This window comes from Nesoenas mayeri, assembly GCF_963082525.1.
Source record: "Nesoenas mayeri genome assembly, chromosome: 2".
NCBI classification, from domain to species: domain Eukaryota; kingdom Metazoa; phylum Chordata; class Aves; order Columbiformes; family Columbidae; genus Nesoenas; species Nesoenas mayeri.
The window spans coordinates 163,507,605-163,534,293 of record NC_137543.1 but is presented as its reverse complement, the minus strand read 5'-3'; the positions used below and the strand labels follow the sequence as shown (position 1 = coordinate 163,534,293).

Genomic DNA, 26,689 nt, shown 5'->3' with positions numbered 1-26,689 from the left:
GCGCTGACTCAGCCCAGAGGTTCATGTACCGGCTTTGATCCCACTGTGGATTCCTTGCGGATGCCCCAAGAAGCGAGGTGAGCGCAGATCGAGCCTTGCTGGTCGCACTCCACGAGTGTTTTAACGCTCAGGGTCTGCTTTGAGCAGCCACCAATGCACTCCTGTTTGTGTTGGTATGACAGTGAACTGTGAAAACGGGCTTTTAAACCCACAGCGGGAGAATTTCGAGGACGTAAAGGCTGCCTGGTGGCTTTTCCTGCACTGCTTCTGATCTTAGATGTGCAATGAGCCATCATCCCGTCCCCGTGCAGACTCTGTCCCACTAACCCAATGAACATCAGTTGTACACCTTGCTCGTTACGCTGAGCCCACTTCTCTATTCAATATTCTTTTCTGAGTGCCCTAGAAAACTTCAAGCGGACCAGAAATAGGCGCCTATCCATACAGCAAGGTGGAAGCTCCAATTCCCCTTTTCCCTGTGAACCAAAACCAACCTGCAGTGTTCTTCTGTTCCGGGCTCTAAGGAATAGATTATATTTGCAAAAGCAGCCGCTGAAGATACATGCTGTTCTTGGGGGACTTCTTACACAGGTAAATGGAGCAGGAGAATAGATATTGTTCTTGGAAAGTAACTGCTTTGAGATTCGGGCTCTGCTCCCCGGGAACAAGCGCCGGGACCAGAGGAAACAGCCTCAAGTTGCGCCAGGGGAGGTTGAGGTTGGATCTGGGGAACAATTTCTTCCCCAAAGGGCTGTGGGGCATTGGAACAGGCTGCCCAGGGCAGTGCTGGAGTCACCATCCCTGGAGGGCTGGACAGACGGACATGAGGTTCTCAGGACATGGGGCAGTGCTGGGGTGGGTTATGGTTGGACTCCATGATCTTAAGGGGCTTTTCCAACCAAAATGATTGTGTGAAGTTGTCAGGACATTTTGTGAAGTGAAGAGGCTTGTTGGGTGTTGGTTACTGACGTGCTTGGATCAGCCCCCTCTTCTGTGCAGACAGAGATTGCTGGTGATAGAGGATTTTTGTTGTTTATTGTTTTCAATATTTCACCCAGAACGTCCAGCCACTACAAGTCAAGCTGCTGTGACTGTGGTGCCACAGGTCGTCACCAAGCATGGGGAAAGGCAGAGGTTCCCACATCTATCTCCTGTAAAATCAGGTGAAATCCAACATCTGGAGCGTGACCCGCTGCCCCTGTGTCTCCATGCGCCGGAGCTGGTGCGGTTGAGACCCTTAGAGATGAGGCAGGTCTTGGCAAAGCCTTGAGCAGCCTGGTCCTGCTTCGAGAGGAGGTTGAACCAGAGACCCTCTGAGGTCCCTTCCCACCTGGGTTACGCCGTGGTGGAGATAACACCTTGTTGCAGAGGAGGGGAATATGTGGGCCATACTGAGAAACTGAGCTCAACTTGCCTACAAATGGGAAACCAGACACTGCACGTCATGTTATGTGTGGGACTTGGTCACTTTGAGTCACTCCCAAAGGCATGTCATGTAATTTTAGGAAATGTCCTGTAGATATTTGTTAATAACGGGGCTGAAGGAGAGGATGAGAAGCTCAGATGTCCGCAGCTTTTCTCGTTGGCCACCGCTGCTGCTCTTTAATTCATGGTGATGGAAATGCCTCGGTTGCTGATGGGTGATGGAGCGTGTCCGGGGATACACATACAGAATTCCTTTCCTTGGTAAAACTTTGAGAAATCCAATGGTTTCTGTAGAGCTTCCTGCCCACAGCTTGCTTGGTGCTGCTCGTGCGCCCCACGCTGGCGCCGGGAGCTCCGCCGTGCGGGACCAAGAGCTCCAGCGTTATGTTTGCATGATTTAATGCGTCAGAATCCCTGTGCACGTAAGGTGGTTCAGCACCTCTGCCATGGTCTGTGCTGTGTTCTGTGCCGGGACCCTCGGAGGCTCCAGTTTCAGAAGCAAATACTCCTTTACGCTGTCGTCTGCCTTTCTGCAAGAACAGCCTGTCTTCCCTTTATCGGTTCAAAGCACCATGGCAATGCAGGCAGAGACCAGCAACCAAGGGCTGGAGAAGCTACCGAGATACTCACGATGAGCATCTCCTGGAGGATCCTACGATCAGTACAATATTACTCAAAGCTCTTGTTCCAAAGCTCAACTTAAGCACGAGTTAATAGTTTTTACGCCAAAGTATTGACTTGCTCCCGAGCTCCCACTTTCTTAATTTTAGCCACTGGTGTGGCTGTGGTGCTTTTCTTGTGTGTTCAGAGCCTTTTTGTGTTGTTCGAGGGTTCTGTCACCGCACTTTATTTCACGTAGTTGCCGGGGGTTTGGGGTGGAATGAGCTTTTCTGAAGGAACCCTTTACAATAGCTGCTTTTCTCACTAAAGCACTGTACGTTTATGTAAGTGTGTGAAAGTAAGTGTAATTGGATTATGCAAAATAATCGCCCCAAATGAGGTTTTAAAGCATCAGTCAGAGAGTTGTAGGTGTCCAAAGCTGGGCGAGTCTAATGGCTGGAACGTAATGGTCTCTTAGAGAGCTGGAAGATGTATCAGAACCCTCCTCGCACCAGAATGGGCCTTTTTATGGTGGGAATCTCTGAATCTTTCAGTGTATGATTTCTCTGCATTTATAACTGTACGATTCGAGTTCTCCTGTTAAATTAATCCAGCAGGCTTTGTGGTCGCTCTTTTTCATCAAGTGCTACGACTTTGGTACGTTATCATTCTAGTGCAATTTGTTTCCCGTGCCTTCGTTTAGATTGTGCCCAATGCCATTTTAGCCGAGATTCACTGAAAAACGTGGGGTTTGACTCGGAGTCTCACCTGCCACTTGCCTCTTGTTTTTGAGACCTAAGTTCTTCCCGACGGGAACGTGTTGACTTGGAGGGGATGAAAAACCTTTTTATGGTGGGAGTCTCTGTATCCCGGGTTTTCTGAATCTCACGATTCTTCTTAATGAGGAATGTGTTGACCTGGAGGGGATAAAAAGGCTTTATACCGTGGGAATCTCTGTATTGTGAGTTTTCTGAATCGTATGGTTCTTCCTGATGGGAACGTGTTGCCTTGGAGGGGGTGAGAAGCTGTTTGGTGCTGGGAGCATGGCCGGAGTTGGCTCTGGTGCACAAGACTTTGCTCGCTGCTCGCAGAACCGCTGTTTTTCCCAATGTTTCTCTTTTCCAATCACTTCCATGTCTCCCCATCGTGTCTCCCTCCAGGCCAGATGCCGGGGCCGGGCTCCATGATGCCGGGACAGCCCATGCCGGGCCGGATGATGCCGAACGTCCCGACCAACATCCATCCGGCAGGCGCCCCCCCGCCCGGCATGTCCCCCATGGCAGGAAACCTCATCGGACCTCGCGTTCCTCTGGCAGCTCCCAACGGCATGTGTAAGTGGATCTGCGGCTCAAAACCCATCAAATATACCTGGTGTGGCGTTTCTGGCGCTCACCCCATCGCTGGCAAAGCCGTTGTCGTTGAGACCTCTCAATCTGCTGCAGGAACGATGGGATGTGCGCACACTGGCAGCTGGAGGTGTGCTTGAAGCTTTAAGTGCTTCTCTCCCCTCTGGGCATCCAAACGTACTCCACTGTCCTTTATTTTATTTATAACATCCCTTATTTTATTTATGAAGACACTAAGGCTCTGTGGTCATCATCAAAAACCTCTCTTTAGGCTGGAAGAATGCACAGTGGAGGTTCAGGAATTAACTATAGCTAAATCCTCCAATAGTGGAGGTCAGAATGTAATTCAACAGTACCTTATAGAAAATGTGAGATTAAAGAGGAAGTTCTAATGAGGAAGAAGCAAAAGGGTTAGGAGGTATGTTCCTTACATAGTACAAACACCTGCACCTCCGAAATGAAGTGGATTTCTGCCGGCCAAATAAGCAGCAGTGAAGTCAGCAGCCACTTGGTGGGTGTTGCTTGGGTGATGGTGAGAATGTGCTCAGAAACCAAAAGAAGCTCCAGAAAGCACAAGGACAGGCGGCCCGGCTGGCGCAGGGTGCGCTGCCACCAGGTCCTCGCTAATGTCTGCATTATGTCATTATTTGCAGCTGCTCAGCGCAGCGCTCGATACCCAAAAACATGATTTGGCGGAAGCGCCGCTGTGATGGCTTGTGGTGCTTCTCCCAAAAATGAACTGGGAAGAACCATCCTGGTTTGGCTTGAGCTGCAGGGAGCGGTGAGGAGCACAAACTCACCAGCGTTCACCAGCACAAGAGTCAAATCCCCATCCCGGTGCTATTATAATTCAGAATTTTGCTCCATATCCCTCCAGTTCTCCCGCTTTCCTTCGCTTTCCTTGCCTTTTGCTGAGCCTCCGCTGCTGGGAATATCTCATGTCAGGTTGGATTCCTGCTCGCTCTCCTCCCTGAGCTTAATTTCTCTCTTCTTTTCTCTCCCCTGCTAAACAAGTCAGTCATGTTCCATTAGCATCTCCTCTCTGCGCATGAAAGCTGCCCTTTTGTATCCTTCACTTCTTCCCTCCTACTGCTGCATCTGTGGATTCCTCTACTTTAACCTACATACGCCGTTCAGAGCTTAAGTGCAAGCTCTGTTTATATAAAGCGTATTGTTCCGTCTAGTTTAAATAGAAAGGAGCCGCAATCTAAAGGCTCGAGCGCCGAGCTGGGAGATGAGAGATGCTGATTCCACCTCAGAAAGCTGCTCGCCGTGAACTTTGCCGGTTACTGAGCTGCATCATTGCTGTATTTTCTGTAAAAATAGGATTTTTCTTTTCCTCTTTGGGAGAAATGAAAAGCACAACAAGACGTGCGCTGGAGCGGCACGCGGAGCTTGTAAAAGATGGAGAAGACGTTTCCGAGGCCGGTTCTTGCTGCTTTCCCGTGGAACGGCCATGTCGCCCATCGCGTATCGACGTTGGGCCCCTCCCGGTGTCCTGCTCACTGTGTTTCTCTGTTTGCAGATCCCGCCCCGGCGCAGCCGCCCCCGGCAGCAGAAGGGGTGACCCCCCCTCCGGCCGCAGCGCCCCCGGCCTCCGCCGCCCCCTGAGCCGTCGAGGGAGAAGGAGCTTCTCCAGCAGCGCAGTGGTGACCAAAAACCAATTCCTCACTGACCTCCTGGTTTATCTTCCCCTCCGGTGGAAAACACACACACAGCGCCCCCCCGGCGTTCCCCGGGGCGGGTGTCACATCCCTTGTGCCTCTGCGCTGCTGGTGGCAAACCCTTGACGCTTTGCTCTGCGTCTCTTCCCAACCACGCTCAGCTCTGGTTTCCTTCCTCTTGGTGTTTTGCGCTTTGGTTTCTCCTGAAAAGCGTAAAACCCAAGTTTTTAAGGTGGAGCTGTAGGGTGTCGCACATGCCCGCTCCACATATAATGGAACATTTCGGGGTCTCTGGGTAGAGCAAAGCGTCAAGATGGGATGCCAAGCCAGTGTTTTGAGCGGAGAAGGAAAACAAGGGCGTTGGTGCAGCGGGAATGCCGGCCGCGTTCCTTACACCCCCAATCGTTAGGGACAGCACCCGGCGCCCGCGCTGCCTCGCTAACTTATTGAAGAAAATATTGATCCCATGCGAATGAAGCCAGGAGCGAATCAATTGGAATAAACCACTCAACGGTAGGAGTTTTCTTGCTCCAGTTTTTACCTTTCTTTTGCCTTCGAAGGTGGTAGTCGAACCTTCTCTCTGAGTAGTTTGGTACAGTAGCTGACTGAGGAATAAAACCATGATTTTTAGTCCCTCTTTTTGGAGCATATACTTTTTACTATTTTAAAATGAACAAAACAAAACAAAAAAAGTAGATAGCGAAGAAGTGCTAGTGATGGGGTTGGGGGGGATGGTTGGGGTGCGAGTGCCAGAACTACCTCCTGTGGGCAGCCCAGGTGGGCAGGGACAGGGACAGGGACGGGGACAGCTTGGAGTGCGGCCACCAGCGCTAAACTGCTTGTTTGCTCATCCTTAGGGGTTGCAGAACACTTTAAAGGGCTTTTGGCAACCGGGGGCAAGGTGGTGGTGTAAGGCTTGATCTCCCAAATAACCCGAATCTCTCAGAACCACTTCTACCATAAACCAACGTTTTGCTTTGAAGAGCACTCAGGTGATGGACTCATCGGTGCCGCGGGTTGGATTGCCCGGTGCTGAGGGCGTTGGGTCGCGGAGGAGCCGCGTCGGGGCTGCGGCCCCTTCCCCCCGTGCACACCACGATGATTTTCCACGCCGGTGCCTCTCGGAAGATGCTCCCGACCTGCCCGCCCGGGAACTTCCCCCAGCGGCACCTTCCCCCCAGGGTCTTTGGGGTGAGCATGGGATTTCTGCTTCAGACCGTAGTCCAGTTTAGAATAACCTCAGGTTGTTTTTAGCGTGATCAGCTTCAAATATAAAGGATCCAGATGGAGACTATTTTTTACTGTAGTAGTGGTGATCCTACAGAGTACCTGAATTCTTGACACTGTTGTGTTTCTGTATAAATAATACGCGTGCTGACTTTTTCATCTGATCCTATGTATAGGGCCGGTTTTATTCCTGCGACGCAGCCACCCGATTTTGTGAAATAAAGAAAAACACACGTGGTTTTTGTACAAAGCTCGTGCCGCTTTGTGTGGAGTCTCCTTTCCCTCCTGTTCAATGTGATACGGGTCTATTTTTGGGGCTGCGTCTCAATAATGGCAAAGCCCGAGCTCGTTAGCCAGCGAGGTGGGAGACACCAAAGTAACGCGGGTAAGTGAAGGCTCGGTCATCTGCCGCTTTGGAAAATGATATTTCAAATTTAAAAACGCTTAATGAACAAAGTAAAAGAGCGTTCAGGGCCTAACAGGATTGTCAGTGCGAGTCCCGCTGTGTGGCTGCGCTTGTTCGCACCGCCGCTCGGGCTCAATCGCACACCTGAAAGAAGAGCCAGAAGTGGTGGATCTCTGTACTGGAGGGGCCTGGGCGCACTGACCTGGTGGGTCCCCCTGTTCCTCTGTCCCTCTGTCCCCTTGTCCCCACTCCACCAGTAATGCTTGAATTCCGGTGCCTGTCCAGCTCTTTTGTCCTCTCCTGCGGGACTCCAGAGGCTGCCAGGGTAGTTTTACCTTTTGATTAAACTGAAACCGGGAATTTAATCTGAATTATATTCGAAATGCTCCTCCTACTTCACCAAGTGATGGTTTTTCAGAGGAAAAATCCCTTCTAATGGCATTTCTTCCCAACCGCCCCAGCCAGGTGGTGACCCGGCCCCTAATTGCCTGAGGCTGCGGAAGGAAAAGCGCAGGGGTGGAAGAGTCATTTTCCTTCTCTCAGCTTAAGACCTTTTCCCTAAGGAATGCAAAGAATATGGTCGCTATCACAGTGTTAACTCTGGAACAGCAGGTCTCCGGTGCCTTGTTGGCAGGACCCAGGACGTACAAAAATACCCCAACCTCCCGTGGCGGACGTGTCCCGCCTGGCCGTACCAGCTCCACCGTGTGCTTCCTAAAAACCTGCAGGTTTAAGCTTGTTTCTGGCCGCCGGGGCCACCTGTGGGCTTGGAGGTTGTTATTTCAATCCCTCGTGGCAAAACTCCAACCAGCCACGTTTGCGGGGCCGAGGGCTCCATGCAGCGCCGCCCCTGCTGCCGCCGTCCCTGTCACGGAATCCGCTGCGGGGTCACGGCGGCGTGTGGGACCTGTGGTGGGAGACCCGCGGGTGATGGTTTGGGGTGTTTTTCCCCCAAAATCTATTTTCTGTTCTTCCAAGTTGAAGTGTGATTAAAAACAACGCAGTGTCCGTAAAATGATGTGAGGCTGGAACAGCTCTGGGTCCCCAGACAGGACACACATGGAGCTGCTGGAGAGGGGCCAGAGGAGCCCCAGGAATGACCCGAGGCTGGAACAGCTCTGCTGGGGACAGGGGAGAGAGCTGGGGGGTTCAGCTGGAGAGGAGAAGCTCCGGGGAGACCTGAGTGCGGCCTTTCTGTGCTTAAAAGGGGCCTATGAGAAAGATGGGGACAGAGTTTTGAGCAGGGCCTGTTGTGACAGGACAAGGGGTGATGGTTTAAACTAAAGGAGGGAGATTCAGGCTGGACATGAGGAAGGAATTGTTGCCTGAGGGTGGTGAGAGCCTGGCCCAGGTACCCAGAGAGGGGTGGATGAACCATCCCTGAGACACCCCAGGCCAGGCTGGACGGGGCTCTGAGCACCCTGAGCTGGTGACGATGTCCCTGTCATGGCAGGGGGGGCACTGGGGGGCTGGGAAGGTCCCTCCACCGCAAACCATTCCATGCTGTTCCGGTTCTGTGGATCGATGGGCTGTCCCCGCAGGGGCTGCTCAGTGCAGAGCTGAATGTGACCTGTGGGTCTGGTGCTCAGACGCTGTGCGTTTGGTTTCCCTCTTCCAGACGGACCAGAGCCCGCGTCTCGGGGGTCACTGAGCACTGAACACTGTCAGAGGGACAAGGTGCGTTCACTCCCTGTGCCGCCGCCTTCGGCTCTTCTGCCCCCCCAGCTTTTTTCCTTCACTTTCCCTTGGGTGCAGTGGTGTCTCCACTCCTGCTCCCTGACCGTGCAACAGCAGCTTTCACAGTATCACAGTATGATTGGGATTGGAAGGGACCTCAGAAGATCATCCAGTCCAATCCCCCTGCTGGAGCAGGAACGCCCAGGTGAGGTTGCACAGGAACATGTCCAGGTGGGTCTTGAATGTCTCCAGAGAAGGAGACTCCACACCCCCCCGGGCAGCCTGTTCCAGTGTCTGTCACCCTTACTGGGCGCTACAACGCGTTTCTGAAGCGCACGTAGTGCCCCCTTCGCTAAACCGCGAGGACTTCCCCGGTGTCTGGAGTGAGGAAGGAGGGGGGGAAGGTGCTGTTGCTTGCGGCTGCCCCCCCAGCCCGTGACAGTTCTGTTTGTCACTCCGTGCAGGCCCTGCGAACGTTCACAAGCACACGAGGTGCTGGACGCGGCTGGCGGGTCTGTGCCGGCTCCGCGGGCGCCGTGCTCGCTCCTCGGGTGCAGCTCCACTTGGGGCCCGTTTTACGCAGGTGCTTTGTCACCTTTTGCAGCTCAGAGCTGTGGTGTGTGAGCGTTAAACCTCTCCCACCTTTCCCTCTGCAGCCACGGAGGAACGTGGCTCCAACGCAGGATCCGGGGGCTCTGCCTCATCCCTGGGCCCAGCTCTGCCTCCATGACACTGAATGATGGGCCCAAACGCACCAGCGCCCTGGTTTTGGACTTATCGGCTTGTTTATCCCCTGGCCAGAGGCCGGGGAGGGTCCGGAGGGCTCCGCACCGTGGAGCGGGCGGAGGTTGCGCATCCACGTCCACCCGACGGTGCCGCCATCCTCCTCCTCAGCATCCTGCTCTGCCGACTTCGAATTACGGCGACTTTCACCTCAGCTCTGTGTCAGGAGCGGTTCGGTGGGTGAATTTGTCCCCCCGGAGGTGTTTGGGGTGTTTTTGTGGGGGATTTAGGCTGGGCTGAGGGTGATTTTCAAGTCTCACGGCTCAAGCGGGCAGCAGCTCCCTCCGGCTCTCAGTGTCACATCGGGGCTCGTCACCTCCAAGCTGTGCCCTGCACGGTGCCAGCGCCAATCGAGGGCAAAGCCGTCCCGCTTAAACCCCGCCTGCCTGAGCCGAGCTTGACCCTGGGCTCAGACTCACTGCCAGGGAGGCTGTGAGAGAGGGAAGAGCTGGCATGTCCCAGGCCTGGGCACAAATAGCCACCTCAGCCCCATCCGCCATTCCGCATTTCCTGAAGTTGGGATTTCATTGCACTTTGTTAATTGAAAAAACTGGAAAATTAGTGGTTTGGGCATCTCTGGTTCTCGGACAAGGAGGGAGGACGTCAGGCAGCCCCGGTGGTGGGACAAACACACGCCGTCCCCACCATGGTCCCTGTGTGGGTCCTCGTCCGTGGGGACATCATTGTAGGCTGGGGCAGGGGCCGCTGTGGGGCTGCTGGGGTGTGGGGCAGAGCTGAGGGCTCCCCATGGGGCAGAGCTGAGGGCTCCCCATGGGGCAGAGTTGAGGGCTCCCCGTGGGGCAGAGCTGAGGGCTCCCCATGGGGCAGAGTTGAGGGCTCCCCATGGGGCAGAGCTGAGGGCTCCCCATGGGGCAGAGCTGAGGGCTCCCCGTGGGGCAGAGCTGAGGGTTCCCCATGGGGCAGGGCTGAGGGTTCCCCATGGGGCAGAGCTGAGGGTTCCCCATGGGGCAGAGTTGAGGGCTCCCCATGGGGCAGAGCTGAGGGCTCCCCGTGGGGCAGAGCTGAGGGCTCCCCATGGGGCAGAGCTGAGGGCTCCCCATGGGGCAGGGCAGGGCTGGGGCAGCAAAGCAAAGCAAAGTGGGGTTTGGGGACCCCAAGGCAGGGCCAGAGCCACGAGTGAGCTCCGAGAGCCGCGCTGCACCGCGCAGAGAAGGGCTGTGGGCTGAGATCCCTCCCAGCTCCACGGCACGGACAGACGGACGGAGCTCACACTGATTTCCTCTAGAAACGCCCCAAAGGAGTCGCCGACATGGCTGCATTTCGGTCTTTTAATTAACTTTAAGTATTTTGAGTAACTCCCCCAGGAAAACGCGCTCCCGGCAGCAGCAGCCGGTTCTGCCGCCGGAGTTTCCCTGCGAGCCTCAAGAGCTGTCGCCGTCTGTCTGTCTGTCTGTCCGGCCACCCCTCGTCCAACCCTCTGCTGCTGCCTCTGACGAAGACAAACCCGAGGTTTGGGTGCCAGCCGCGGGCGGCTCCGACACCTGCCTGGGGCTGCGCCTAAATCTAAGCCTAGTGTCAGAATTTGATGTGTTAAAGCTTTGTCCCCTGCATGTCCCCCGTGGATCCTGGGGTCCCCCAGCCCTGCGGTGCTCAGCACCCTGGGGGGTGACGGCTGCAGCTTTCGGGGTGTCAATACCCCAAGGGGACCCTGGTTGATGTGGCCCGGGCGGGTGTCCCGTTGGTGGCAGGACTGGGAGGGGGACGATGCTCTTGGCTGTGAGGTGACATGGGCCAGAGCCACCAACGCCACCGGAGAGGAGCTGGAGCTCCGGGACGCCCCAGGGACTGGTGGAGACGTCGCAGGCCCAACCAGGTGCTGCCCTGGGCGCCGTGCTCCGGGTGGCCCTGCTTGGGCAGGGGGTGGCCCAGGTGGCCCCAGGGGGTGTCAGGAGTGACGGGGGGTGCTGGCAGCTCCCCTGGGCTTGATGAGCACCAACAACTGGACCACAAAGACCTTGGGCCCTCGTGTCCCCGCATCCTGTCCCGTGCTGGGGGTGGGTGGTGGGTGCAGGGTGGGTGTCACCGCCCGGGCTCCATCTCCCTGTCCCCAGGGTCCCCCCTGCTGTCCCTCACCCTCTCGGGGGTGGGGATGCACTGGAGGGACCCCCAGCCCCAGGCAGCGTGTGGGACCCCCGTGCCCCTTCCCACCCTTTCCCAGCTGTCCCAGCTGTGTCCCCCGACCGTCCCTGCGGCCCCTCAGCCGGTCCCCTTGGAAACGCGGCCAGGGGCGGAAGCGCCGGGAATATTAAGCAGGTGCAGCCCCTTCAATCCCCCTTTGAGCAGGGACAAGCGCGGCTTGTTCCCGGCGCGGGGAGCCTGGCCAGGCACGGCTGCGGGGGGATGCGGACCCCCAGCCCCACCGGCCCCCCAACCCTGCGTGGGATGGGGTGACACGGGGTGCATGGTGGATGGGGGGTTGTGGTTGAGCTGATGTGTGTTGGGGGGCACCAAAACGGGCTCCTTTGGGAGCACCCACTGTCCCCTGTGTCCCCGAGCATCCTTCCCAGTGCGGGATGCAGGAGCAGCCATGGCCGGCACGTCCCTGCGTGATGTCCCCGTCACCTTGGGCAGCCCCGGCTGGCCTGGGGGGGGCGGGACATGGTGCAGCCGCACAGGCCCGGGCTGAGCCCCCCGCTGCAGTTTAGGGTGTCCCCACACGTCTGGTTGTCCCCAGCGCAGCCACCATGTCCCCTGCACAGGTGGGGTTCAGGGGCGATGGGCTGCGTGTCCCCCGGGGGTGGTGGCACCTGCAGGATCTGGGTGCTGCCCCCGGCGCCCCCTGCACCCCCCACCTGCACCCCCGCCTGTCAGGGCCCAGGTCACGGGTGACAGAGGCCGTGGTGGCACCTGGGCCAGTTTGGCACTGGGAAGCGGCACCACAGCCATGGGGTCCCTGCTCTGGGCCCCCCTGGGTGGGTCTGAGTGACTGCAGCCCCTGCCCCATTCACAGCCCCCCCCGTAACTCCCCGGTGATGGTTTCACCCCATGGTGTGGGGCTCTGCGCTCACCCCACTGCTGCATGGGGCGGGTGCAGCAGTGGGGGTCCCCCTGCACTGATTGAGGATGCTGGGGGGTCCTGGCGCTGATGCAGGGATGTCCCCCCCACACAAACACACCTAGGGGGGTGGAAGGTGTCTCGGTGCTGGTGGGAGTGCAGGGGGAGCAGTTTGGGGTGTCCTAGTGCAGGGGTGCCCCCCATGCAGGAGCAGTTTGGGGGATCGGTGAGAGGTCCTGGTGCTTGTGGGGGTGCAGGCGGAGCAGTTTTTGGGGGGGTGAATGAGGAAACCCAGTGACGGCTGGGGATGCCGGGGGGTGTCGTGATGCTGGTGCAGGGGTGACCTCCCCCACGCTGGGGCAGTTTTGGGGGGGTCAGCAGGGGATGGCAGTGCTGGAGAGCCCTGGTGCAGGGTTGCAGCACATTGGGTGGGGGGGTCCATGGAGAATCCTGGTGCTGGGGGTGGTGTGCTGAGGATCCTGGTGCAAGGAGCAGTTTGGGGTGTCAGGGAAGGATCTCGATGCTGGGGGATCCCGGTGCAGGAATGCCCCCCATGCAGGGGCAGTTTTGGGGGGGGCAGGGTGGGATGCTATTGCTGGGGCGTCCCCGTGCAGTGATGTCCCACCATAGAGGGGCAGTTTCTGGGGGGGTCAGGGAAGGATCCCAGAGCTGGGGGGTCCTGGTGCAGGGATGCTCCCTATGCAGGAGCAGTCTGGGGGGGTCAGGGAGGGACCCTGCTGCTGGGAGTCTCGGTGCAGGGATGCCCCCCCCATGCAGGAGCAGTTTTGGTGGGTGGGTTAGGAAGGGATCCGGGTGCTGGGGGGTCCTGGTGCAAGGAGCAGTTTGGGGAGTCAGGGAGGGATCCCGGTGCTGGGGGGTCCTGGTGCAGCAATGCGCCCCATGCAGGAGCAGTTCTGAGGGGGGTCAGGGAGGATCCTGGTGCTGGGGGTCCCACTGCAGGGATGCCCTCATGCCAGAGCAGTTTGGGGGTCAGGGAGGGGTGCCGGGGCAGGGACGCCCCCATGCCGGAGCTGTTCGAGGGTCAGGGAGGGGTGCCGGGGCAGGGACGCCCCCATGCCGGAGCAGTTAGGGGGTCAGGGAGGGGTGCCGGGGCAGGGACGCCCCCATGCTGGAGCAGTTCGGGGGTCAGGGAGGGGTCCCGGGGCAGGGACGCCCCCATGCCGGAGCAGTTCGGGGGTCAGGGAGGGGTCCCGGGGCAGGGACGCCCCCATGCCGGAGCAGTTCGGGGGTCAGGGAGGGGTCCTGGGGCAGGGACGCCCCCATGCCGGAGCAGTTCGGGGCTCAGCGCGGGGTGCCGGTGCCGGGGGGATGCTGTGCGGTGTCCCCGCCGCAGCCCGTGTCGGGGTCCCCGGTGACACCGTTCCGGGGGGTCCCGTCGCCGTGTCCCGCGGTCCCGGCCGAGGCTCCCGCGGGGTCCCCGTTCCCGCGGGCGGAGCCGGTGCAGCCGCCGCCCCCAGCCCGGCCCGGCCCGGCCCGGCCCCCCCGGCGCGGAGCGGAGCGGCGCGGAGCGGATCGGCGGGGAGCGGCGGGAGGCGGCGGGGGCGCGGGCGGAGCCGCTGCCGGTGCCGGCCCCGCTGGCGGAGCCGCGGGTCCCCCGGTCCCTGCGGGTCCCCCGGTCCCTGCGGGTCCCTCCATGTCGCCATGGCCCCCGCGGCTGCCCGGCCCCGCGCCGCCCTGGCCCTGGCGCTGCTGCTGCCGCTCGGAGCTCTCGGTACGGGGGGGACCGGGGAGGGCTGCACCCCGGGATGGGGCCGGATCCCGCGGCGGGGGGCGCGGGGGGGCCCGATCCTGCCGCAGGCACCTGTAGGAGGGCGGGGGGGGCGGAGGCCGGATCGCCGCGGGGTGCGCGGTCCCGGGCAGGGGCTGCGTCTGCATTCCTCTGCAGGAGCCGGGGATCCCTTGGGGGGGGGCTGGATCCCCTTGCTGGGGCTGGATCTCCTTGGGAGGGGGCTGGATCCTTGCTTGGGCTGAATCCCCTTGGCAGAGGGGCTGGATCCCCTTGCCGGGGCTGGATCCCGTTGGGAGGGGGCTGGATCTCCTTGGGAGGGGGCTGGATCCTCTTGGAAGAGGGGCTGGATCCCCTTGGGAGGGGGCTGGATCACCTTGTGAGAGAGCTGGATCCCCTTGCGGGGTTTGGATCACCTTGCCGGGGGCTGGATCCCCCTGGGAGGGGCTGGATCCCGTTACAAGGACCTGGAGATCCTTGAGGCGTGGGGGTGTGGGTCGATCCTGTTGCAGGGGGGTGGATCCCCTTGCCGGGAGCTGGATCCCATTATGTGCGGGGGGTGCATCTGCAGGAGCTTGAGGAGGGCGGGATCCCCTAGTAAGGGGGCTGGATCCCCTTGCCGGGGCTGGATCCCCTTGCCAGGGCGGGGGCCGGACCGCGCTGCAGGGGCTGGATCCCCTTTATGCACGGGGGGGGCACTGTCAGGAGGCTGAGGAGGGGCCGGATCCTCTTGTGGCTGCGGGGGGTGCATATGCAGGAGCTAGAGAGGGCTGGATCCCCTTGTAGGGGGCAGGATTCCACTGCAGGGGGCTGGATCCCCTTGCAGAGGAGCTGGATTGATTGGGGGGGTAGATTCCATTGCAAGGAGCTGGATCCTCTCGGGGCGGGGGGCAGGTCCCTTGCAGGGGTCTGGATCCCGTTGTGTTTGGGGTGCATCTGCAGGTACCAGAGGGGGGATGGATCCCCTTGCAGGGGGACTGGATCTCATTGGTGGGGGGGCTGGATCCCCTTGCAGGGGCTGGATCCCCCTTGCAACAGGGGAAAGGCAGCTTGGCTTGGGGGGCCGTGTCACCATGGGGGGTGTTGCAGCGTTTTGGGGTGATAACGGGAGCAGTTGCGGGTGTGGGGGGACCCACGGAGCTGGGGGCAGCTGCGGGGTTCGCCCCTTCAATCCCTGGTAGAGGCTGTAACAGACATGGGGTGCAGCGCCCCCCGCCCCCCCCCCCAAAAAAAGCCGGCTTCTTGTGGTGCTGATGGGTGCAAGACCGAGCTGTTGGGGACCCACTGGGCCCCCCCAGGCCAGCACAGCCTCCCGGGGGTGCAGCGGGGTCACCTCTGACACACCTTTCTCTCCTTGTCCCCTCCAGCGTCTGAGTGGCCCCCCCGAAACGCCAGCGAGGCCGAGGGCAGAGCCTGGGGGGGCTCCCTGGAGAGCAGCCCCCCGCCATGGGACCCGGCGAGCAGAGACCCCCCGGGGGGCCCCAACAACGGCACCGGCCCCGAGGGGGCTGCGGTGAGAGGCGAACCCCCTGCCGGATCCCAGCTAGAGCCCCCCGGGGCGGGCACGGCCACCACCACGGACCCGGCCGTGCCCGAGGGCTGCGCGGGGTGCGCCGGGGAGGGCGACGCCAGCGCTGTGCCCCCCAAGGCCGGCTCAGCGGAGGACAGCGGGGCCGCGGTGACCTGGCCCGGCGGCGGGGGCACGGTGGCGGTGGCGCTGGGCAGCCCCGAGGAGCCGGGCAGCGGCGAGCGGCCCACGCCGGCCTCCCTGCCCAGCCCGGGGGGCTTTGGGGGGCTCACGGCCGCCCCGCCGAGCCCCCCCGGCCGGCGGCTCAACACCGGCTCGGCTGAATCCGACCTGCTGCCGGCGGCCGGGGGCTCGGCCCCGCACACCCCCGTGCCGGGGGACCCCAGCTCCGTGCCCGGGGACTCGGGGCGTTCCCCGGAGCTCTGGGGGGCCCCATCCAGCCCGGCCCCGGCGCAAGGGGCTCGTGGCCGCACGGATCTGACCTGGCTGGAGGAGCCCATCACGGCCGCCACGGGCCCGGCCGAGCCGCCCGCCGACCGGACGGGCTCAGAAATCATCGACGTCGACTACTACGACCTGTTCGACGGGGGGGCAGCCGGCTCGGCACGCCGGCGGGAGCCGGAGGAGGCGGCCACGCCGTGGGCCCTCCATGAGCTCTACGACGACTTCACGCCCTTCGACGAAGCCGATTTCTACCCCACCACCTCCTTCTACGCCGATGGGGATGAGGAAGATGAGCTGGATGAGGATGAGGAGGAAGAGGAGGAGGAGGAAGACGGGGGGCTGGAGGACGAGAACGGCTACCGGCCGCCCACCGCGGCCGTGCCCGGCGCCCAGCCGCCACCGCGGGATCCCCGACCCACCGGCCGCCGCGACATGGCCCCGCCGCAGCCCCCCGGCGTCATGGGGGGCAGCCCCACGGCGCTGCCGCGGCCAGGGGAGCGGGGCCAGCCCGAGAACGGCAGCGAGTGCCCGAGCGGGTACGTGCGGCACAACAGCTCCTGCCGCTCCCTCTGCGACCTCGTCCCCAGCTACTGCCACAACGGCGGCCAGTGCTACCTGGTGGAGAGCCACGGGGCCTTCTGCCGGTAAGGGACGGGGACCCCGGCCTGGGGGGACGTGGGGGCACAGGAGGGGGGTCTCCATCCTCGTGTATCCCATCCCTGGGCTCTCCATCCTCGTGTACCCTATCCCTGGGCTCTCCATCCTCGTGTACGCCATCCCTGGGCTCTCCATCCTTGTGTATCCCATCTCTGGGTCCTCCATCCTTGTGTACCCCATCCCTGGGCTCTCCATCCTCCTGTATCCCATTCCTGGGCTCTCCATCCTTGTGTTTCCCATCTCTGGGTCCTCCATCCTTGTGTACCCCATCCCTGGGCTCTCCATCCTCCTGTGTCCCGTCCCTGGGCTCTCCATCCTCATGTACCCCTTCCCAGGGTTCTCCATTCTTGTGTATCCCATCCCTGGGCTCTCCATCCTCCTGTATCCCATCCCTGGGCTCTCCATCCTCGTGTACGCCATCCCTGGGTTCTCCATCCTTGTGTTTCCCATCTCTGGGTCCTCTATCCTTGTGTACCCCGTCCCTGGACTCTCCATCCTCATGTATCCTGTCCCTGGGCTCTCCATCCTCGTGTACGCCATCCCTGGGCTCTCCATCCTTGTGTACCCCATCCCTGGGCTCTCCATCCTTGTGTATCCCATCCTTGGGCTCTCCATCCTCCTGTGTCCCGTCCCTGGGCTCTCCATCCTCATGTACCCCTTCCCAGTGTTCTCCATTCTTGTGTACCCCATCCCTGGGCTCTCCACCCTCGTGTACCCCTTCCCAGTGTTCTCCATTCTTGTGTATCCCATCCCTGGGCTCTCCACCCTCGTGTACCCCATCCCTGGGCTCTCCATTCTCCTGTGTCCCGTCCCTGGGCCCTCCATTCTCATGTACCCCTTCCCAGGGTTCTCCATCCTCGTATACCCCATCCCTGGGCTCTCCATCCTCGTGCATCCCATCCCTGGGCTCTCCATCCTCATGTATGCTGTCCCTGGGCTCTCCATCCTCCTGTATCCCGTTCCTGGGCTCTCCATCCTCATGTACCCCTTCCCGGGGTTCTCCATCCTTGTGTATCCCATCCCTGGGCTCTCCATCCCCTGGACCCCCTCCCTGGGTTTTCCACGCCCTGCACCCCATCCCTTGGCTCTCAATTCCCTTGCACCCATATTTGGACTCTTCACCCTCCTGCACCCATCTCTGAGCTCTCTATCCCCTGCACCCCATCTCTGGGCTTTTCACTCCCCATGCACCCTATCTCCAGACTCACCATCCCTCTGCACTCCATTTCTGGGCTCTTCATCCCCCTGCATCCCCAACTCCAATCTCTCTATCTTATGCACCCCATCCCTGGGTTCTCCATTCCCCTGAACCCCATCTCTGGATTCTCCATCCTCCTGCACCCCATCCCTGGGCTTTCCATCCCTGCGCACCCCATCTCTGGCCTCTTCATCCCCATCTCTGCTCCATCCCCTGAAGCCCATCTCCAGGCTCTCCATCCCTGTGCACTGCATCTTCGGACTCCCCATCCCCTGGATACCTTATCCCCAGACCCTCCATCCCTCTGGACCCCATTTCTGGACTCTTGTGTACCCCGTCCCTGGGCTCTCCATCCTCGTGCATCCCATCCCTGGGCTCTCCATCCTCGTACATCCCATCCCTAGGCTCTCCATCCTCATGTACCCCGTCCCTGGGCTCTCCATCCTCCTGTATCCCATCTCTGGGCTCTCCATCCTCATGTACCACATCTCATGTACCCCTCATCTACCCCTTCTCTGGCCTCTCCATCCCCGTGCACTCCATCTCCGGGCTCTTCATCCCCATACAGCCCATCCCTGTGCTCTCCATCCTTGTGCACCCTGTTGCCCATCTCTCCATCCCCATACACCCCATTCCCAGTCTCTCTATTCCCCGGCACCCCATTGCCAGTCTCTCCATCCCCCGTGCCCCCATGCAGGTCCCATTTCCCCCGCAGCCCCATCCCACCGGGACACAGAGGGGCTTTCCCTGCCCCCTGAGCGCCGGCTGGGCAGGAATTAGGTCAGGGCTGCGCAGCCGAAGCTCCGGGGCCGCCGCGCTAATCGGCCGCGGCAGATTGTGCCTGGGGAGGGCCAGCAGCGGCTGTGCCGTACGGCTCGGCACGCACCGCGCGCCTGGCGCTGAGCCCGCCGGCACGGGGACGCCGGTGTGCGGTGTGACAGGGTGTCCCCCCCTAAACCCGTCACCCCACTCCCCGGGGCTGAGTGGGGCTGGGAGTCATGGATGTGGGCGATGAGCATCACCTGGGGGGACCCCAACCCCACAGCATCACCCGCTGTCACCCATCTCGCTTGGTCCCAGTGTTTGGGGGGTCACCCATTAATCTCATCTCCCCATAATCTCCCCAACTACAGATGCCGATGTCCTCTAGGGATTCTCTGTGGAATGGGGACACATTTTTGGGGCGAGGGGTCCATAAACGGCCTCGTCTTGCAGGTGCAACACGCAGGACTACACGTGGCACAAGGGGACACGCTGCGAGGCCATCGTCACCGACTTCCAGGTGCTGTGCGTGGCCGTGGGCTCGGCCGCCCTCGTGGTGCTCCTGCTCTTCATGCTCACCGTCTTCTTCGCCAAGAAGCTCTACCTGCTCAAGACGGAGAACAGCAAACTGCGCAAGACCAAGTGAGTGGCACCGGACCCGGCTGGCACCCCTAAAACTGTCCCCAAGCACCCATAGCCACAGCGGTTCGGGGGGCCCCAGCTCCTGGTGGTGACGCTGGGCTGGATGCGGCTCCTGTCCCTGCGCCGTGTCATCGCGACCCCCGGTGTGACGGGGACAAGGTGGCAGTGGGTGGGAAAGCTCCCGGAGATGGGGACGTGGCTTGTGGCTCCCGCTCCGCCGTTAATCCTTTAAAGCTGCTCCTGACGGGCACCAGTTAATCTGCTGCACTGGGAGCTGGGGCCACCGGCTGGGCTCGCCACACTGCCCAGGGGCCACCAGACATTGTCCCCACGCAGGGCCAGGGCTGAGGGGGTGACAGGGGAAGGTTGGGGTGACCCCGTGCCCCAGCAATCGCTGCCCATCTCCCTGGAGCTGGGGAGGAGAAAGCCTCCCAGCCTGGGTCCCTAATGAGCTGTTAATTAGTCTGTGGAAGTGCCAAATGTAATTAGCAGCGAAGCTCCGTGCCAGCCCGTGGGTCTGGCCCTGCAGCTCCTGCCTGCGCCAATCTCCTGCCCGCACGGGCCAGAACTGGGGCGTCCAGCCCCCAAAATCACCATCCCTGGAGACACTCAGCCCCCAAATCCCAGATCTGGGGGCATTTAACCCCAAACCACCAGATATGGAACATTTAGCCTCCTAAAATGCCATAGCTGGGATGTTTAGCCCCAAAACCTCCATCCCCAGAGACATTCAGCCCCCAACCCCCATAGCTGGGGTTATTTAGTCCCACCTCCCCTGGTCTGGGGGCATTTAGTCCCCAAAACCCCAGATCTAGAGTATTTAGCCCCAAACCTCCATCCCTGGGGACGTTTTGCTCCAAACCCCCAGCGCTGGAGACATTTAGCCCCTAAATCTCCAGATCTGGAGCATTTAGACCCCAAACCTCCATCCTTGGGGACCTATCCCTAGAGCTAAGGATATTTATCCCCTCAAACCCTAAATCTTGGGGAAATTAACCCCCAAAAACCCCCAGATCTCAGTCATTTAGCCCCAAATCTCCATCCTTTGGGATATTTAGCTGCGAACACACAGAGCTGGGGATATTTAGCCCCTAAATCCCCCGATCTGGGGCATTTAGTCCCCAAACCTTAAATCTGGGGCATTTAGCCCCAAACCTCCATCCCTGGGGACATTTAGCCCCAGACCCCCAGAGGTGGGGGCATTTAGCCCCAAAGCCCCAGATTTGGGTGTATTTAGCTCTACGTCTCCATCCCTGAGGACATTTAGCCCCAGACCTCCAGCACTGGGAGGCTGGAACCCCCCAGCACTGGGTTCACCCCAAAACGCCCCCGGGGCCGCGGGGTTCTCGGCGGTGTCCCCGGTCTCACCGCCGCGCTCCGCTCTCCCCCCGCAGATACCGCACCCCGTCCGAGCTGCACAACGACAACTTCTCCCTCTCCACCATCGCCGAGGGCTCCCACCCAAACGTAAGGCGGCTCCGTGGCACTGTCCCCTCCTCCCGTTTTCTGTCCCACCCCTGTCCCTCTGTCCTGTAACGTCATGTCTGTCCCCCCAACCTGTGGTCCGGGCATCACCTGGGTGATGGTGTCAGCTCTGGGTCCCCCCTCGCTCTCCTGTCCCTGTCCCACCGTGGCCACCGCTCTGTTGGGTCCCACTGTGCCGTATCCTGCTGTGCCATGTCCTTCCCCAACTACCAGGCAGGGGGTTGGTGTCACCCCACTGTCCCCCTGCCCCGTCCCCTCCTGACCCTGAGGAACCACCATCCAGAGTCACCCGGTGGCTTTGGCTCCATGTGCGGGTGGCAGGGGCGGCCGTGCCGGCATTTCCAGGGAGGGGACAGCCGGTGCCATGTGGCTCCGGCAGATGATGCTCCCCGGCTGTGGCATCGCTGGAGCAGGACCGGCGGACAATGGCCAGTGATGCTGGAGGATGAAACGCTCCAGGATGCTGCTGGCGTGGTCAGGATATGGTCACCTGTGTACCCCAGGTGCTGCCCATCCAACCTCCTTGTCTTTCGAATTGACACAGAGAGAAGCCAAGGGCTTTGCGGAGCCGGAGGAGGAGCGTAGGTCCCTCTAGTCTTTGCCTTACCCCACCGCCGGTTTTTCCCCGTCTTTTCGACCGCCTTTAGCAGCCGTAGCCGCTGCCGCTCGGCCTGGCCACCGTGGCAGGAGGCTCCTGGGCCGCTCGCTCCCCACTGCCGAGAGGAGGAACCTTGGGATGGATTCGGTGCTGCTCCCCAGCGTCTTGCTGGGTCCTGACCTGTCCCCTGTCCAGGGCTCGGTCCCACAGCAGCACATGGTGCCCGGGATGCAGCACAACGAGGACGTGGAGGGGACAGAGGGGTCAACACCCCTGCAAAAGGGGTTTTTGGGGACACGCGGTGATGCAGCTTGGTGCCCTGGCAGTGGTGCCTGTCCTGCGGGGTTTGCCGTGGAGTCCATGGTGTGAGCCCCGACCAGCTGGGGTCACTGCCCTGAAGATGGAGGTTTCCCATCCCCATATGAGATGGCACTTGGGTGTCTCCATCCACCCATCCACCCATCTATCCATCCATCTATCCATCCTTCTGTCCATCCATCCATCCTTCCATCCATCCATCCATCCATCCATCCATCCATCCACCCATCCACCCATCCATCCATCCATCCTTCCATCCATCCTTCCATCCATCCATCCATCCATCCATCCACCCATCCACCCATCCACCCATCTATCCATCCATTCATCCATCCACCCATCCACCCATCCACCCATCCATCCATCCATCCATCCATCCACCACCCGCCACGTGGCGCCGGGAGCCCCATTCTGGCACCGTGGGCACCATTCTGGCACTGTGACGATGCTGGCAGGTCACTCACCGCCATCCCCTGCTCGCAGCCCCCCACACCAGGGCTCATCTTGCCCCACCAGCACCAACGGTGACACCAGGACTGCCTGGGCACAGAATTACCCCCCGCAGCCGGAGCTTGGCGCCGGGGCCGGAGGGCTGATCTCCCCATGGACTGGGACAAACTCGGGGGGCAGCCGCTCCTGGCAGCCGTGGGGGGACGTCGGGAAGAGGCAGCCCCGGCTTTGCCGCCGGCAGATCTGGCACGGCAGGGCCGGCTGTACGCTAAAAACCACAATAAATCCACCCCCTCGGGCCTCCTGCCAAGCTCAGGGAGTTGCTAATTGGCGCGGGGATGATGAGTTGAGGAACTGGGTGGCGGGGGGACAGTGGGGACGGATGGAGTGGTGACGGGTGGGATGGCGCCCGCACCCAGCGCGGCTCTTGGGTGCTGTCAGTGAGCGGCTTTGGGTGCTGGCCGCACCCCAAGGTGGGGAACCCATGGAGGGGGGACACCGGCGCATCACCACAGGCAGGTCAGACCCTGCCACCCACCGTGCCCCCCATGCCGAGCCCCACGCTCCCCCCGCGCCTTTGGGAGCTTTATCTGCTGCCCACGAGGAGGCAGAGCCCACGTCGCGGTGCTGGGGTGACAGCGGGGACACCAGCACCATCCCTGCTGCGCCACCCCCCCGCATTGCGCGGTGTCCCCGTCGGCACGGTCCCCTCCTGACCCCCCGTCTCTCCCGGCAGGACGACCCCAGCGCTCCCCACAAGCTGCAGGACTCCCTGAAATCCTGCCTGAAGGACGAGGAGCCCTTCAACATCCACAGCGCCACGTCGCCCAAGCACGACAAAGGGGAGCAGGACGGGGGGGAGCAGAACTGCCTGCAGAACAACCTGACGTGAGCTGGGGGGGGACAAAGTGGGGGAATAAAAGGAGGGAGGGACCGTGCTGTACAAATCTCCCATCTCCTCCCCGTCCCGTAGCTCTTTTTTTGTTTGTTTTGCATGCTTTGGTGTGTTTTGTACAGAGGAAAATGGAAAAGATAATCATAACCATGCCAAGCCGAAGGCTGGGAACGGCCTCTGGCGCGTCGTGTCGTGGGGTGTTCGGCTCGTGCTCCGTGTCTGTCGCTTGGGGTAGTTCAGCGCTGTGATTTCTAAACCTTTGCTGTTCCGCAACTGACTTTTTTTGTACTTTTACCCCACTTTTTTTGAAATACAAGTTAAAACCCACCAAAAAAAAAAGAAAAAAAAGGAAGATCTTGAAATAAAGTTTTGGGTTTTTTTTAAAGCGAAGGCTCTTGCCGGTGCCTGCGATCTCCTGACACACAGTGGGTTCGGCCCTGCTCCCCGGGGCCTGTGGGGTGGCACCCGGGGGGTGACAGCTGCCTGGGCCCCCCTCCCTGGGTTTGCCGAGCCAGGGGTGCGTGTCCCAGCGGTTTGGGGACCCTGCGGGGTGCTGCCACCCCGGACACGCTCAGGTGCGGATGGGACACCTGGGATGGGTGCCTGGCTGCATCCCTGTCCCCACTGTCCCCATCCCCACCATGCAGCCAAAATCCCCCGGTGTCAGCCCCCAGCTCCTCGTTTCTGTGCTGGCAGCTCTGGTGACACTGACTGGTGTAAATCAGAATCTGCCGCCCCCCCGCCAATTGCTGTCACCCCACCCTGGGGACAAAGCATGGGTGGCGGGCTGTCCCCAGGGAACCCCGCTGTTCCCACCACTCCCCGCCAGCTGCGGCTCCATCTCGCGTCCCACAGAAACCGATTTCTTCCAGATATGGATTCACCCATGACCCAAAACTCAAAGCTCCTTGGGAGAGAGGAAACAAAGCAATTAATCAGTATTAATTATGATATTCAGCGTGCCATGCGTAAGGGACACGGCCAGCGAGCTCCCCAGGGCAGGTAGGAGCTGAACTCGCAGCTCAGTGTGTTTTAGACCTTCCCAATGCTTTCCACAAGCTGCTGAATAATTCATTCTCAGCTCACTTGTTGCAATTTAAACACGGGGGGTGGCAACGGGAGCTGGCAGACGACTCTGGGGGCTCATACAAAGAAAAGTGAGCAGCCAACGGCACCGCCGGGGCTTTGGTTTCAGCCGTTCCCCTTCCAGCACGGAGCTGCACAATGGGTAGAACTGTGGGTAAAGCACCAGGGCAGCACGGACACAGCAATCAAAGCTGTTGTGGTCATGGGGTGTTGGAGGGGAGCGGGAATGACGTGGGGTTTGGGTGAGAAACGTGGTGAGGAAGAGGAGGGAAGGGGCAGCGTGGGGATGGGGGACACGGGGTGGGATGGGGATCCAGCCGGTGAATGTGCAGCTGAACGGCGGGTCTGGAAACCATCTGCTCCTCACCGGGATCCTTCCTGATGGTCCTGAGGGCTCAGAGAGACGTTGTCTGCGGGAGAGAAGAAAATCTCCTTTGCAGGAAGGAGCAGCTGGTGTGACACCAGTCTCTTGAGCAGACAGAAACCTCATCCCAGTTGAAACCATCCATCATGCTGCCAGTACAGCATAGACCGTCCATTCCAGTATATCACATCCATCCCAGCACGTCCCAACCATCTCAACCATCCCAGCACATCCCATCCATCCCATCCATCCCAGAACATCCCAATCCCAACCATCCCAGCACATCCCAGCACATCCCAGCACATCCCAACCATTCTGGTACATCCCAACCATTCTAGCACATCCCGACCATCCCAGCACATCCTGGCACATCCCATCCATCCCAACCATCCCGACCATCCCAGCACATCCCGGCACATCCCATCCATCCCAACCATCCCAGCACATCCCAACCATCCCGACCATCCCAGCACATCCTGGCACATCCCATCCATCCCAACCATCCCAGCACATCCCAACCATCCCGACCATCCCAGCACATCCTGGCACATCCCATCCATCCCAACCATCCCATCCATCCCAACCATCCCGACCATCCCAGCACATCCTGGCACATCCCATCCATCCCAACCATCCCAGCACATCCCAACCATCCCGACCATCCCAGCACATCCTGGCACATCCCATCCATCCCAACCATCCCAGCACATCCCAACCATCCCGACCATCCCAGCACATCCCGGCACATCCCATCCATCCCATCCATCCCAGCACATCCCAACCATCCCGACCATCCCAGCACATCCTGGCACATCCCATCCATCCCAACCATCTCAGCACATCCCAACCATCCCAGCACATCTCATCTATCCCGGCACATCCCAACCATCTCAACCATCCCAGCACATCCTGGCACATCCCATCCATCCCAGTACATCCCAACCATCCCAGCACATCCCAACCATTCCGGTACATCCCAACCACCCCAACCAACCCCATCATCCCGGCACAGCCCATCCATCCCAGTTCTGTCCTGGAACCTCCCAGGAGGACAAGGTGGCACCTGGGATTGCTCAGTCCTTCACCAGCCATTTAGCATGAGAGGAAACAGCCTCAAGTTGCGCCAGGGGAGGTTGAGGTTGGATGTGGGAACAATTTCTTCCCAAAGGGCTGTGGGGCATTGGAACAGGCTGCCCAGGGCAGTGCTGGAGTCACCAGCCCTGGAGGGCTGGACAGACGGACATGAGGTTCTCAGGACATGGGGCAGTGCTGGGGTGGGTTATAGTTGGACTTGGTGATCAGAGCTGGGGGTCACTCCTGGGTGTCACCCCCTGGTTTAAAGGCAGCGTGGGGACGCCCGAGGAGGAGCCGCGGGGACGGGTGTCACCCTGTCATGCCCACCCGCTCGCTCGGCTGCAGCTGCTCACCCGCACGGGCTGTAGGGACTTATCGGGATTCAGGGCAGAATTGGGTCACATGGATTTAAGCAGGTCTAAGGATGCTCCTGTTCATAATACACATATTAAGAGAGCAGGGGGGGCATTGTCCCCCTGTCCCTCTGCTCTGGGGTATCAGTCTGAGCCCCGTCATTCCCCTCCTTGCTCTCCCCCCACTTTGGACCTACTCACCTCCCATTTCCTGAGGGAAGACACAACCTCCGCTCCCCATCTTGCTCTGGGGCCAGCGTCCCTCGGCGTGCCTCAGTTCCCCCGGGCGATGGCACGTCCCCAGCCCATGGGCTCTCCTCCTGCTCTGGCTTTGCCGGAGCACCGGAGCAGGGAGGAGCGCGGTGTGCAGGCGCGGGTGCATGGGGATGGAGGGGACAAACGGGGTCACTTGAGGGGCCGGGCTCCCCATCAGCACCTCGTCTGACATGGGGATGGCAAAGAGCATCTGCCGTGCGCCGTGCCAGTCACCGGCACCGATTTCACGGGCCCTACGGAGGAATTTGCCTCCCAGCCAGCAAAGCAAGACATGGGCTCTAATTAAACGCCTAATCACTTTGAAACGGCGAGGTTGCCGACAGCTATTAAATTTAAATGCTTGGTTGGTTTGCAGGGAGGGGATGCAGCCTTTTGTGGCCGGGCAGGGCTGGCGCGGGACGCGGCGCGCAGGGCCAGGAGCTGGCAGCGGCAGCGGCGCTGTCCTCGCTCCGCCGTCCTCTTTTCTGCCACAGACGCAGAACGGGATTAGAGCCGCGACCCCGAGACAAGGAGCCTTTTCTTCCCCGTGACGGGCTCCGGCTGCCTGGGACAAAACCAGCCGGGTCTCGGTTCACCGGCCGAGCCCCAGCGCAGGATGTGGCTCCGGGGCGCAGGGTTTGGCTGCTCCTTCCCGAGCTGCCAAGAGCTTTCGAGGCTGTGGATGTTCT

General features: G+C 60.5%; 2 protein-coding genes across 2 annotated transcripts in view; both read left to right on the top strand.

Annotated features, from left to right (window-relative positions):
* SMARCC1 (SWI/SNF related BAF chromatin remodeling complex subunit C1) overlaps nucleotides 1–5,093 on the top strand; it is a gene marked incomplete at its 5' end in the record, with an annotated part of 74,068 nt that extends 68,975 nt beyond the window's left edge. The window contains 2 exons of the mRNA XM_080340538.1: nucleotides 3,186–3,356; nucleotides 4,897–5,093. Of these exons, the coding sequence (XP_080196664.1) occupies nucleotides 3,186–3,356; nucleotides 4,897–4,982 (257 nt within the window). The 3' untranslated portion in view covers nucleotides 4,983–5,093. The remainder of the gene's footprint in view (nucleotides 1–3,185; nucleotides 3,357–4,896) is intronic.
* Nucleotides 5,094–13,806: 8,713 nt separating this feature from the next.
* On the top strand, nucleotides 13,807–22,865 carry CSPG5 (chondroitin sulfate proteoglycan 5; the record flags this gene model as incomplete). The annotated part of the gene is made up of 5 exons (XM_080339979.1): nucleotides 13,807–13,876; nucleotides 15,259–16,507; nucleotides 18,934–19,122; nucleotides 20,517–20,589; nucleotides 22,710–22,865. The coding sequence occupies 5 exons, from the start codon at nucleotides 13,807–13,809 to the stop codon at nucleotides 22,863–22,865; spliced, it is 1,737 nt and encodes a 578-aa protein (XP_080196105.1).
* Nucleotides 22,866–26,689: the final 3,824 nt, after the last annotated feature.